Source organism: Pogoniulus pusillus, chromosome 41, assembly GCF_015220805.1.
Source record: "Pogoniulus pusillus isolate bPogPus1 chromosome 41, bPogPus1.pri, whole genome shotgun sequence".
In the NCBI taxonomy this organism is placed as follows: domain Eukaryota; kingdom Metazoa; phylum Chordata; class Aves; order Piciformes; family Lybiidae; genus Pogoniulus; species Pogoniulus pusillus.
Genome location: NC_087304.1, coordinates 1,872,037 through 1,884,282, shown reverse-complemented (window position 1 = coordinate 1,884,282; position 12,246 = coordinate 1,872,037). Strand labels below are relative to the sequence as shown.

General features: G+C 59.8%; 1 protein-coding gene across 1 annotated transcript; it reads left to right on the top strand.

Moving 5' to 3' along the window:
• The first annotated feature begins 1,742 nt into the window (after positions 1-1,742).
• IL12RB1 (interleukin 12 receptor subunit beta 1) lies at positions 1,743-6,397 on the top strand. Its single transcript, XM_064174979.1, is given in 15 exon segments — positions 1,743-1,856; positions 1,858-2,009; positions 2,162-2,331; positions 2,404-2,555; positions 3,074-3,113; positions 3,294-3,404; positions 3,488-3,570; positions 3,652-3,874; positions 3,964-4,134; positions 4,226-4,327; positions 4,431-4,580; positions 4,671-4,814; positions 4,940-5,036; positions 5,128-5,209; positions 5,313-6,397. Coding segments are annotated over 15 exon segments (2,433 nt in total). The 5' UTR covers positions 1,743-1,808; the 3' UTR covers positions 6,021-6,397.
• Positions 6,398-12,246: the final 5,849 nt, after the last annotated feature.

Genomic DNA, 12,246 nt, shown 5'->3' with positions numbered 1-12,246 from the left:
CTGGTGCAGTTTCCCTGACTTGGTACAGCTCACCATATCAGGGCCTGGCATGGCACAGCATGGGACTGGCACAGAGGTGGCCCAGGAGTGGCCCAATCTGCCTGGCTTGATATAGCCCAGCATGGCAATCCACTGTGGCACAGTGTGGCACAAAACAGCATGGCACACAGCTGGAACAGACCAGTGCAGCATGGCACAGCACGAAATGACAGTGTGGGGCTGGCACAGCCCATAACAGGACAATCCAGGACTGGTTCTGGCACAGCCCAGCATGGCATGGCACAGAGCTAGAACATCATGGCACAATACAGGATGTCCTGGGCGTGGCACAGAACAGGACTGGCTCAGTCTGCCTGGCTCAATACAGCCCAGCATGGCACGGCCAGAAGCTTGCATAGCCTGGCACAGGGTGAGACCAGCACTCCTGGCTTAGTGTGGTCCAGCCCAGATCTGCCATGTGCATGGTGTAGCCCAGTGCTGCCCAGTACAGCCCAGCATGACATGACACATCCCCATCTGGCATGGCACAGCATGGCCTAGCCCAGTTTAATGTGGCATGGCACAGCCCAGTTAGGTACAGCACAGTCCTGCCATGTGTTGCTGCTTGGCAAAGCCCAGCATGGCTCAACTTGGCACAGCATGGCATGTAGGAGCACACAGTGCTGAAGTGGGAGGGCAGCAGGTGCCAGGGGACCCTCTGTGTGCCCACTTTGGCCATGCCAGCAGCAGTGGAGCAGAGAGGTCACAACACAGGGACACTCCTGCCACTGCTGCCCTCCAGCCCCGAGCGAAAGCCACACAAGAGGACACTTTCTGTGGGAACAAGGGGGCTCTGTGCTTGGCCCTCGGTGCCACCCGGCTCCACCATCCTGGCGTCACCCGCTCCATCACGCGGGCACCAGCATCCTGGTGGCACCGCTGCTTTCCTGCCTCACTGGGGCTTTGTTTACCACCGCGGGGGACAAACTGTGCCGCGGATGGGGACAGGAGTCTGCTTTCGGCAGCAGCCAGCCACACGCTGCCGGTACCTGAACAAGCCCAGGCCTGGAGCAGCCGCCCAAGACTCGGCGGTCACGGAGTGGGGGGAGGGCAAACCCACACCAAGCACTCAGCCAAAAGCCCCCAGCCCCCCCTTCGCTTACCTTGCACTTCTCACCGGGCCGCGCCATGGGGCAGGGCTGGTTCTGGTGCCAGCGGGGCGAGCGGCACAGGGGTGCGTTTTGGCTGCTTTCTCTTTTGGTTTGGGTAAAGGTGAGGCATGACCTCCCCCCCCCCCCCCCCTCCCCACCCCCACCGCCCCGCGCCCTGCGCGCCTGGGAGCAGCCTCCTGAGGCGAGCTCTCGGCAGAAGAGGAAGCGCCGGGCGCGGGGACCTGCCGCCGGCCCCAGGCCGCCTCCGAGCTGGAAGGGGGCACCCCCCAGGTGCTGGGGGAGAGGTCATCCCGGCAGGGCAGCGGAGCCCCGGTCCAGCGTGGGCCGCTCCCGGCGGCTGATGGCCGCGTGGCTGCTGGCGGCGCTGGCGGCGGTGGGTGAGTGCCTCTGCGGCGCCGGCAGATGAGAGATAACTGCACAAGACTTTCAATGAACGATTCGGGGGCGATAAGGCCCTGGGGAGCTGCGGCGGAGATGGATTCGCTCGCCTGAAACCGCAGGGACGACTGAAGCTGGGTGAAGCCCTGCCAGCAGCGGGCAGGGGCCAGGGCGAGCGGCACTGGCCAGTGCCACAGCCCCAGGGAGGGGGGCAAAGGGGAGCTTGGGGGGAGAATCACCCAGGTGGATGCTTGGGTCCCTCGGGTGAGCAACACGGCAATGGAGCTGCTGCTCCATCCTGGCCTTGCTCAACCCACTGGGTTTTGGGGGTGTGGGATCTCTCCAACCACTGCTCTCTTGTGCAGGTACCGCCACGGCCCCTGGATTCTCCTGCTGGAAGCAATGCCAGTCCCGCTCATTCCTCTGCTCCTGGCCACCCCTAGGCCCCATTGGCAACACCTCCTACCTGCTGACCTTCTGGTGAGTCAGGCACCACGGTGGGGACGGGCATCTTGGCTTGGGGAGTCCATGGGATACATCCTGACCAGGACACATGGGGACATGCACCCTCCACACCCCAGTCCCACTGGGGACCCTTTGTGGGTCTGACCTTCTGCCCACTCCTGCTCCAGCTACACACCACCCAAGCCATGCCAGGAGTTCAAGGTGGGCACGAACACTACGTACAAGCTGAGTCATCATCGTGTTTACATCTTCATCAATGCCACTGCCTGGGTGGAGGGGCGCTGGGGGAACCACACTCACAGGACCCCCAACATCACACTGTACCTCAATGAGGCCGGTAAGCATTGGTGAGGCCAACCCAGGTACCAGCACGAGCGCCCATAACCACAACCAAACCTGTTCTTTACAGTCAAGCTGGATCCACCTCCTGCTGAGATGTCCTTCAACAGGACTGGTGGGCAACTATGGCTGCAGATGCCAAGGCCACCATGCCAGCGCAGCGGCCAGCCACTGCAGCGGGAGGCTCGCTTCCAGAGGCCAGGTGACCGTGGCTGGACACAGGTAAAAGCTCTGGTTTGACAGAGCCAGCAGTGACTGATGGGATGGGCAGCAGTGCCAGGGCAGTTTGGGCAGCCTAGGGAGCACGAGGGCTTGGTGATGCCAGTGTCCCTGCCACCAAAGTCATCCATGTCCCATCTGTTTTGCGGCGTTATCGTCTCTGCTGGATCCTCCCAGCTGCAGGATCCTGCTGTGCCCATAACGGGATCAGGCTGCGATGTGTAGGGATTATGCAGACAAGCCCCAGATTACACCAACGATGACGACAGAGGAAATCTGGACACTTGTCCCCAGCAGCTGGGGACCCCCTGCCCCTCCCAGTTGCTGTTGGAAGGTGCCAGCACCAAAGGCGTGGTACCCCTGGCTGAGGGGACCCTCCTGGCCACCGTGTCGCCTGTGCCCTGTTTTGCTCTCCCAGTCCCCAGATTGTCTGGGGGGACACAGTGTGACATCCACTTTGATGTCCCAGTAACATACTGGTTTTACCAGGTGGGTGCCTGTGTCCCTGGTTCTCTCTGCAGGTGACGTGTGAGGCAGTGATGGGCAAGGATGATGACTCAGGTTGGTTTAGCCTGTGGGGATGCAAGGGATAAGCATCTCCCATAGAGGGACCCAGATCCTGCAGCTGGGTGGGCTCTGCCCTGAGCTCCTCCCTGCCCCCGCAGCACTCCTCAGTGCCAAAAGCTGGGGAGAAAGGGAGGGCAGTGTCACCTCTTGCCTGACTTTGTCACCTCACCCTAGTGACCTGCGCCCTGGGGCAGAACAGTACCTTTGAGGTCCAGCTCCGACACAAGCTCCCATACTGGAGCAGCTACTGGAGCAACTGGAGCAGTTCCATCTTTATCCCCGAGGGTGAGGAAGAGGAGAGGAGGTGGATGGGATCCAGGCAGCTCCCAAACCCGCCGATGGCCCAGGCAGGCTCCTTCCTTTTGCAGAAATCCAGGAGAGTCCAGTGCTGAGCTACCAGCTGGGAAAGCTGGGGAGAAACGGGCAGCGGGTGCTGAGGCTGGACTGGCAGGTATGGCGACATCCCCGGGGCCCCTGCCAGGTGTCCATCCCCTCCCCCCACCAATCTCATCCCTCCCTCTCCCTCCCCAAGCAAGCCCCCAAGGAGCAGGGAGATGTCACCTACACACTGCGTGCCCACATGCCAGCGTGCCGCTGCACCAAGCTGGTTGAGGACGACGTCGTGGTGCTGAGGGAGGTGACAATGCACAACCTCACCCTCTCTGGGGCAGAGTACCAAATCGTGCTGACGGCTGCCAACGCCGCCGGGCCAGGCCCACAGCAGCAGATCCGTGTGCCAGCAGAGGAGCATGCAGGTACCCAGCCCACGGAAGGACCCAGCTCCCAGGCAGCTCCGAGGGAGTTCTTTTCCCAGCCTTCCCTCACAACTCCCATTTTATCCCAGATTTTGGCTTCGAGGACATCAGCGTGGAGGGTGGCACAGTGACGGCACAGTGGGAAGCACCAAGCCCTGGCTCTGTCTACTGCTTTGAGCAGCAGGCACTGCCTGGAGAGCCAAAACAAGGCAGCTGCATCCAGCGGGATTTCCCAGCCGGGAGCGTCCACGTGGAGAGAGGCAAGGAGATCCCCTGAGCCCCCAGCCTGTACCCCCTGCTTGAGGCTGGATCCTTGTGAGGGTTTAACTAGCACCCCTGGTTCCTCCCCAGGAGCACTGGAAGTGCCAGCATGTCACCGCCTGGCAGTGCACGGCTGGGCCCCGGAGCAGGGCTGGGCAACCTTCGCCCTGCGGCACCACTATGCCAGCAACGGTACCTGGGGAGCCAGGGAGTGCTGCAGGGTTTAGCTGCAGAGAGAGGGGGGTGCAAAACGCTTCCCTTTTGGGTTTTACCACCCCCCCTCCATCACATGCAGCCTCACTGGCCGTGCCCATCCGCATCAATGCCAGCACTGGGGATGCCACCACCATCGTCCTGCAGTGGAGCCCACCCTCCCGTGCCACCTGTCCTGGGACAACAGCCAAGTACCTCATCTGCCACATGGCCAAGGGGGACAATGTGACGTGTGAGTGGGGCCCCCGTGTCCCTGTGGGGCAGGGGGAGGGCAGCCTGCAGGCAGCTGCTGGACACCCTTTGCTGGTTACCCTTTGTGCAGATGCCGAAGTGGAGGCTGCGGTGTCTCACCACACCCTCCAAAACCTACGGCCCGGCACAGCCTACAGGGTGGCTGTTCAAGAGGTGACAGCAGAGAGCAGAAGGACCTGTGGCACTTGGTGGCACTTCCAGACCAAGGCACTGGGTAATGGCACCAGTCCCTGTGGGTGCTCTCCATGGGGTACTCACCCTTGTCTTGAAATGGCTCCCACATCCCACGTGGGGGTGCTGGGGACAGAATTGCCACCACCCAGCCATGCCCATCCCCAGGTCCTCAGGGAGCAGCATGGAAATCCAACATGAAGTACATGGGCATCTCCCTCAGTCTCCCCATCATGGCCATCATCTACCAGATGATCAAAAAGAGGTGATGGCACCACCCTCACCCCCCCCTGCCTTGGCCACCAGGCCCCCAGTTCTCTCATTACCCATCCCCTCACCAACCACCCCTTTCCCAGGGCTTACCAGCTCCTTTTCCCACCCCTGCCCAAGCCCATGGACACGAAAGCCATCCAGTTCTTCACCAGTGAAATAAGCCAGGTGAGATGGGAGGTGCAGGAAGGGTCATATCCTGCATTCCAGCAGGCACCTGTGCATGGCCCTGGCATGGGTTGTCCCCATTCCAAATGTATCTGACCCTTAGAGCCAGCCCGGGCCAGGCTTTGTGGAGCCCTCAGAGAGGTTCAGCCCAGTTGAGCTGCTGATGCCAGAACCAAATCCCAGCAAGGAGCTGCTGATGCCAGAGCCAAATCCCAGCAAGGAGCTGCTGATGCCAGAGCCAAATCCCAGCGAGGAGCTGCTGATGCCAGAGCCAAATCCCAGCAAGGAGCTGCTGATGCCAGAGCCAAATCCCAGCGAGGAGCTGCTGATGCCAGAGCCAAATCCCAGCAAGGAGCTGCTGATGCTAGAGCCAAATCCCAGCAAGGAGCTGCTGATGCCAGAGCCAAATCCTGGCAAGGAGATGACCAACACCAGCACATGGCCTGGCACACCTCAGCCTGGTCCCACAGCTGAAGAACTGGTGGCGTTGTGCCCGCCGGGATGCGAGCAGGAGCTGCCCTTTGCCTACCGCAGGCAGGAGGTGCTGTGCCCAGAGGCTTTGTCACCACCCAGCAGCATCAGCTGCATCAGCCACGTGCCCAACGAGGAGGAAGAGAAGGAAGAGGAGGGAAAGTGGGGCCTCCACCAGCCACTGATTCCCATCACCCTTCTCATCTCCAACAAACCCATCATCATCAGGAATGAGGAAGGACAGGACCCATCACAGGAGTTAGTGCCACAACCAGTGCTGGACCAGGGGCAGCAGGGATGGATGGCAGGAGAGGGACAGGGGCATGCCATGGGATGCTGAGCACCCACCTCGTGGGCACACTATCATTTTCAGGTTTTCTTCCTGTTGTAACCAGGACGTGGAAGGGGATGCCTCCAGATTCCATAGAGCCAGGATCTGGTCCAGCCTCAACTGTTCCTTGGTAACAAATGAGAAGGGAAGGTGGCTGCAGAGCCCAGCTGGAGCTGAGGGCATTTCCTTGGCCAGGTCAGGAGCAGAAGAAGAGCTTCATCCCAGCTGACTGCTTCCTACCAGAGCTGGGTCCAGCATGGCTCTGATGGGGTGGGGGCACAAATAGCCCCAGCACCAAACACTGACAGTTCGGAAAAACTAGAGAAAAAGGTGAAAAAAAATACAGAGATGTAACAAAAAAATAAAGCCATAAAGAAATGCAAGAAGCAGCAGAGCTGAGGTGGCTTCTTTTGCCTGTCCAGGCAGATTTCAGCAGGAATTTGGAGCCGAGGGCAACACAGAGGTCTGCGGGGCCGGGATGGAGGTGATGTGGGGCAAGCAAGGCTCCTCCACCGCCCCTGCCTGGGGCTGTGCCGCTGCCCTGGGCCTTATCTGGGACAGAACTGCAGATGCTGAAGATGAAGAGTGGTTTGTGGTTTTGTGTCGGGGACTGGAGGCGTCAGAGCTGACTTGCTGAGAGTGCAAAAAATGGAGGGAAAAAAAAAAAAAGAAGAAAACAAACCCAACAAAACACCAAAAACCAAAGCTGAGCAGAGTTAGCAGCCCCGGGGAAGTCCGGGGCAGGGCACTGTCGGCAGAGCCGCGGTGACTCTGCCACAGCTGCCAGCGCACGGCTCGGCCTCCTCGCTGCTGCCTTTGGCCCCACTCGGGTTCTGGAAGAGATTTCACCAAGGAGATGCTCAGAGCAGCAGCGCGCGGGCGGAACTCACGCCGATGCGGCCCCGAGATAGCGCAGCAGAGCCCGCGGCCGCGCACGGCTGAGTTCCGGCGCGTTCCCCCAGCCAGCAGTGGGAGGCTGGGGCTTGATGGCTCTTCCTGGCGCTCCGGAGATGGGGATAGCTGACACTGAGCTGTTCCTACAGCTCCGGGTCCTGGATGCGTTCACTCGGACCGCTCAGGACCATGCCCACCTCTGCCGCGCCCGCCGGTGTCCGGCGCCGCAGGTCCGAAGCGTCCAGCCGCTGTTGGAGCCACGAGGTGGCACCAGCCCCGCGTCCCGGCGCAGCTTCCTCGCTTCCCGGCACAGGACTTCCACCGGTCCGCATCGCCTCAGGGCCCCTGTCTCACCATCAGCCTACATCCTCGCCCTCCAGTGCCCCAAATCCCTGGGGATCAGCTGGAGGCTGGGGCTCGGCATCCTCCAGGTCCCCAAAACCCATGTGGGGAGATCTGACCTGAGGATTTTTCTCGCGATCTGGGCAGTGCCGACCTTGCTGCCAGGAAGTGTTGGGTTACAGGCTGGACGCAAGCACTCGCTCGGGTTTCAGCCTAGGCCCTGTTTACAGCCCAGTTTTGGGGCCGGGGCAGCGAGAGAAGCGGCAGCGGGGCCAGGGCTCAGCTGGGTTGGGTGGCACCGCGGACGCACGGCCCGGCCCGGCTCGGCGCCAGCGCTGCAGGTTAATCATTCATCTTCGTAGAACAAGTTCATGCCGGGACAGCCAGCCCCGAATGCTGCATCCTGACGACCGGAGGGGGGGCGGGGGGGCACCCTCCAGGGTTCCATCCCACCCACGGCACCCCTTCCACCCGCACCCCCCCCACACACACCTTTTCGGTTCCCCCGACAGAGCTGTGCATCCTTCTCCACGCCTGGAGCTGGCCGATGCTCAGCCGGGAGCACGGCGCCGCGCAGAGCCCGCAGGCAGCGTGCCGGGGAAAGCTCATTAAAGGCAGCCTGCTCAATTAGTGCGAGAGAGCGGCTCGGCACCGCCTCATTAGTTTGAACTCGGCAGAACTGTTTTCCAGATGAGCCTTTGGGACCTGCTCTGAGCCTAGTGACCCGAGGACAGGCCACCGAGGCCACCTTCTGCAGCCAGGACGTGACCTTCCCAGCTCCCCGATCCGGATCCGACCCCAAGAAGGGCCCAGACGTGACGCATGGCGTCGGCTACGCCTGGCAGAGCCATCACCACCCGCAGCCTGAGACCGGGCAACTCATTACACGAAATGCAAGGGCAGATCTGGGAGAGCTCCGGGGCAAGCAGCAAAAAGCCATCGCAACAGGGGAGCAAGAAAAGCTGAGCTCTGAGCAGGGGGGGAACAGGTCTTGGTCAGCACTGACTGCAAATGGAACCGTGGGGCTCCCCTTTGGGGGGGCTTAGGGTCTTTGGGTGGAGCAGCCCCAGGTGGCCACGCACACGTTCCCAAACACCTCTCTGCAGCTAGCTTAAGACGTGGCTGCCTTCTCTGTTTAGAGGAGGATATCACTGTGTCCTACAACCTTTTATGTCACCTGTTGCTGTGGCTGTTTATATCTGCCGAGGGGAGGTGCTGCTTGCCAGGGCCAGCCTCGAGCATCCCTGAAAATCCTCCTCCGATTCACACAAGGTCCTGGTGATGTGTCCCTGCAAAGGAGACCACAGACACACCACAGGGGTGGACATACCCTGTGCCATTTGCTTCACTTGCTCCTGCCGGGTGAAAAATTCAGTGCCACATCCCCGAGATGCCAGGCAGTGCAGCTGGACAGAACCACGGGAGGGTGCTCAGAGCCTGGGGGTTGTTGTCCCAGGTTTTGGGGGATGCAAGCTCAGGCTGGCACCAAAGGAAAACCTTAAAGTTGGGGGTGTTGGGGGGGTTTGAGCACTGGGGGAAGGTGAGATAAGTCTCCACAGATCCAAGTTGGAATTTTGCTTCTGGATCAAGGAGTTTAACCTGTTTCCCAGCCTTAGGGAGAAACAACCCACAGAGCAATGGTTTATGTTTAGCATGGGCAGTGAAGTCTGTGACTCTGAAGGCCCTTGCCTTGCCCATCCACCCCTCTCCCAGCCTCTTCCCCCTCTCCAAGCCCCAGCCTGGAGGAGATCTGATGCCAGCATAGTGTTTGATCGCAGTCTCACCGGGAGCCACAGCAGAGAGGAGGATTATTTGCCGGGCAAAAAGCCACCAGTGACACAATGCCACCCGCTCCCGAAGGAATTAGGTGACCATTCAGGAGCTGCTTTGACTTAATCTCTAAACAAACAAACCAATCCCTGGGATATGGAGGGTTTAGATTATTGTTATTTTATTCTTTAAGCAGCATTCACAGCACCATTTCGGCTGGAAAACAGCTCTAAGCTCATCCAGTCCAACCATCAACCCAGCACCACCATGGCCACTAAACCGTGCCCCCGAGTGCCATGTCGGCATGCTCTGAACATCCTCAGGGACAGTGCCTCTACCACCTCCCTGGGCATCGTGTTCCAATGCTCGACCACTCTTTCAATAGGGAGTATCCAGCCTTTCCTAACATCCAGTCTCCATCTCTGAGGGCTGCATCCCCCTCAGGGTCCAGCGGCTCGTTTCCCACCCCAGCATTACAACCCCACCGCGGTCAGGGTGCTCAGGTTTTTCTATGGCTGCTGCAGGGGAAATTTTGCTTTTCCTCCCTAAGAAAAAAGTGGAGATTCTTCCTCCCGAGCCCTGCTGGCACAGGCACCCCAGCTGTGGGAAGGGGCTGAGAGTACCACAGCTGGACGGATGGCCACAGCTGAGCTCAGCTTGTTTTCAAAGCCGTGTGTACTTCAGCGCCGGCCTTTCGCAATCGGCTGCTGTCACCACAACAACACCAACTGCAGTTTAACTTCACAAACAAGGTCCGTGGCCGCTCAGCACCCCTGCCTCGATCCTGCTTGCGACAGGCTGAGCCCTTTGCTGCAACAGCTTCACCCGGGCAAGCACTACTTCCAGCCCCGGGAATGGAAAATGACCTGAAGCACCATCGAGATTACATATTTCGTGGTTACCCTGCGGCTCCCAGAGGGGCTTGGACCTGCCTTAGATGCTCAATCGTTGCATAAATCCTAGAGGGATGCTGAGTCCTCGGGTGTGTGAGCGAGGAGAAGTGGTTAGAAACCATCCTCTCCCTCTGCCGCGTGAGAAACACCCAACTGAGGGCAGAAAAGAGTTTTTCTTCCCGCAGTTTTCATGTTTGCAGATGGCTGCCCCAGGGGAAGGGGCAGCTCAGCCTCTGGCACAGCCGAAACTTTCCAGGCTTTGGCAGCAGCCCGGCGCGGCCAAGCCTCAAGGAATTATTAATAGAGGATTATTGCTTAATTTTTAATATTTTTCCCCCAACCAACACTTTATAATAGCAATAATAAAAGAGCTCATAAACAAAGGCTTCGGGAGCCGGGCGGCCGCCTCCCTGCTCTTCCCCGGCTATCGGCTGATCGAGAGGGAAGGACGCGGTGCCCTTATCAGCGCACACATTCCCTGCCCGCCTGGCAGCCGATCCAGCCAGAGGTTTGCAGCATAAACATATTTTGCTCGAGAGGCCAGGGTTGACCTAAGGACAGCAGGCTCGGTGGGAAGCAGAGAACCCACTCACAACCCCCCATTTCTGCAGGAAAGCTCCATCCGCGGCACGCCGGGAAGCAGCTGGTCCCGCAGCGAGAGCCCAGCTCAGCCCTGCCCCGATAAACACGGGGCCAAACAACAACCCCCACCCACCTCCCCATTTCCAGTCCGCTCCCCCCCTTGTTTACCAGCTCCTGGCAGGCAGATTGACTCACTCGCATTTTTTTCACACACCAAACCGCTGGGGAAGCGGAGCGAACCGGCTCAGGGCCCCCCGGCACCGCCGCTGCCGCCCGCCCCGCCGGTGCTGCCCGCCGTGGCCACCTCCAGCCGGCTGGGACCCCCCCGGGCTATCGCTGCCTCCATCACCGGGCTGGGATGTGGTGACATTTACACAGCTGCTAGGCAGGAAAAGCCCTCTCCTGCTCCACATAAAGCTCTGTATTTAAAAGTCATTGAGTGCAGGCTTGCTAAAGAGGTCAGTAAACTGCGAGGGGGTTAATTGTAAACTGCTGGTGCTGAGTGGGCATCCCTGCAACCTGGCTTGACTCCTTCCCCGAACTGGGCTTCTTGGTTCAAGGCTTTTTTGCTGGAACAAGCTCAAAGCTACTGCTTCTCGCAGGCTGAGTGCAGCAGAAACACACAACCCCTGTTTCTGGAGACTTTGAGATTGGGGAGCAGGAGGAGGGATTGGAGCTGTGGAGTTTATCGAGGTTGCCCCATTGCACTCTGAGCAGGGCCAAGATAGCAGGGGACAAGGACCAGCAGGGATGACGGCTCCTTGCTCTTCATCTCTAAGTTGGATGGCTGAGTCCCCACCAGCACCCAGAGCAGACCAGCAGTGCCACTGGCATCCTGCCTGGTGCCAAACATCCCACACAAAGCAAGGTTTTAGCTGTGAGGAGACATGGCTGAGGTTAGGCACCCTGAGTCAGAGCAGCGTTTCCACACGGCTGGTGGAGCATCACCCGGGAGCAAACACGGCCCAGGGTGGAGAGCAGTGCTGGGAGCAAAGTCCCACAATGGCACGTCCCTGGCACAGGGCATGGCTGTGTCACCCACAGATCTCGATCTCAGCCATTCCCTGTATGCTGGTATGGGAGCTGTGCCACATCCCCAGCTGGGCCACTGCCATCCCCACGCGCCCTGTTTGTGTGCCAACATGTCACGTGCTGCCGTTGGGTGACTCGGGGGGGGGTGTGTGTGTGTGTGTGGGGGGGGTGTATGTTGTTTGTTTGGTGCTGTTGTTAGATTTTGGGGTTTTTTTTTGTTTAACAAAGCCAAAATATTTGCATCCCCTCAGGGATGGCTCTGGGTCACCGAGCCCAGGATGCTGCGCTGGGATCCCGGCAGGGGAAGAGACACTCAGCTCAGTGGGGAAGGTCTGCGCTGGCAGCTCCATGCCCCCTGCAGCCCCTGGGTGTTTATACATAGACATGTTTGTGCGTGGGGCTCGGCTCCTTCCCGGCTCCTTCCTCACTCCCAAACAACTGGAGAAAAGTCAAAAAAGTCATAAAAATATTTCCATTGCCCAGGGCAGGGAACTGGGACTGCACAAGGGCCTGGGCAGCTCCACAGCAAGGGACTCCAAACTGAGAGAGGAGGAGGTGGTGGAGTGAGTCTGCCCCAGAAAACCAAGGTGTTGGGGTCGATATAGGGACCCAAGGTGGTGGTTTGCTGCTGGCAGCCCACGGCATCAGCCAGCCCCCGTGCCAAACCCAGCAGCGCTGTCCCCCACCGGCACCGGCGCTCAGGGGATGTCTCAGCGAGCACC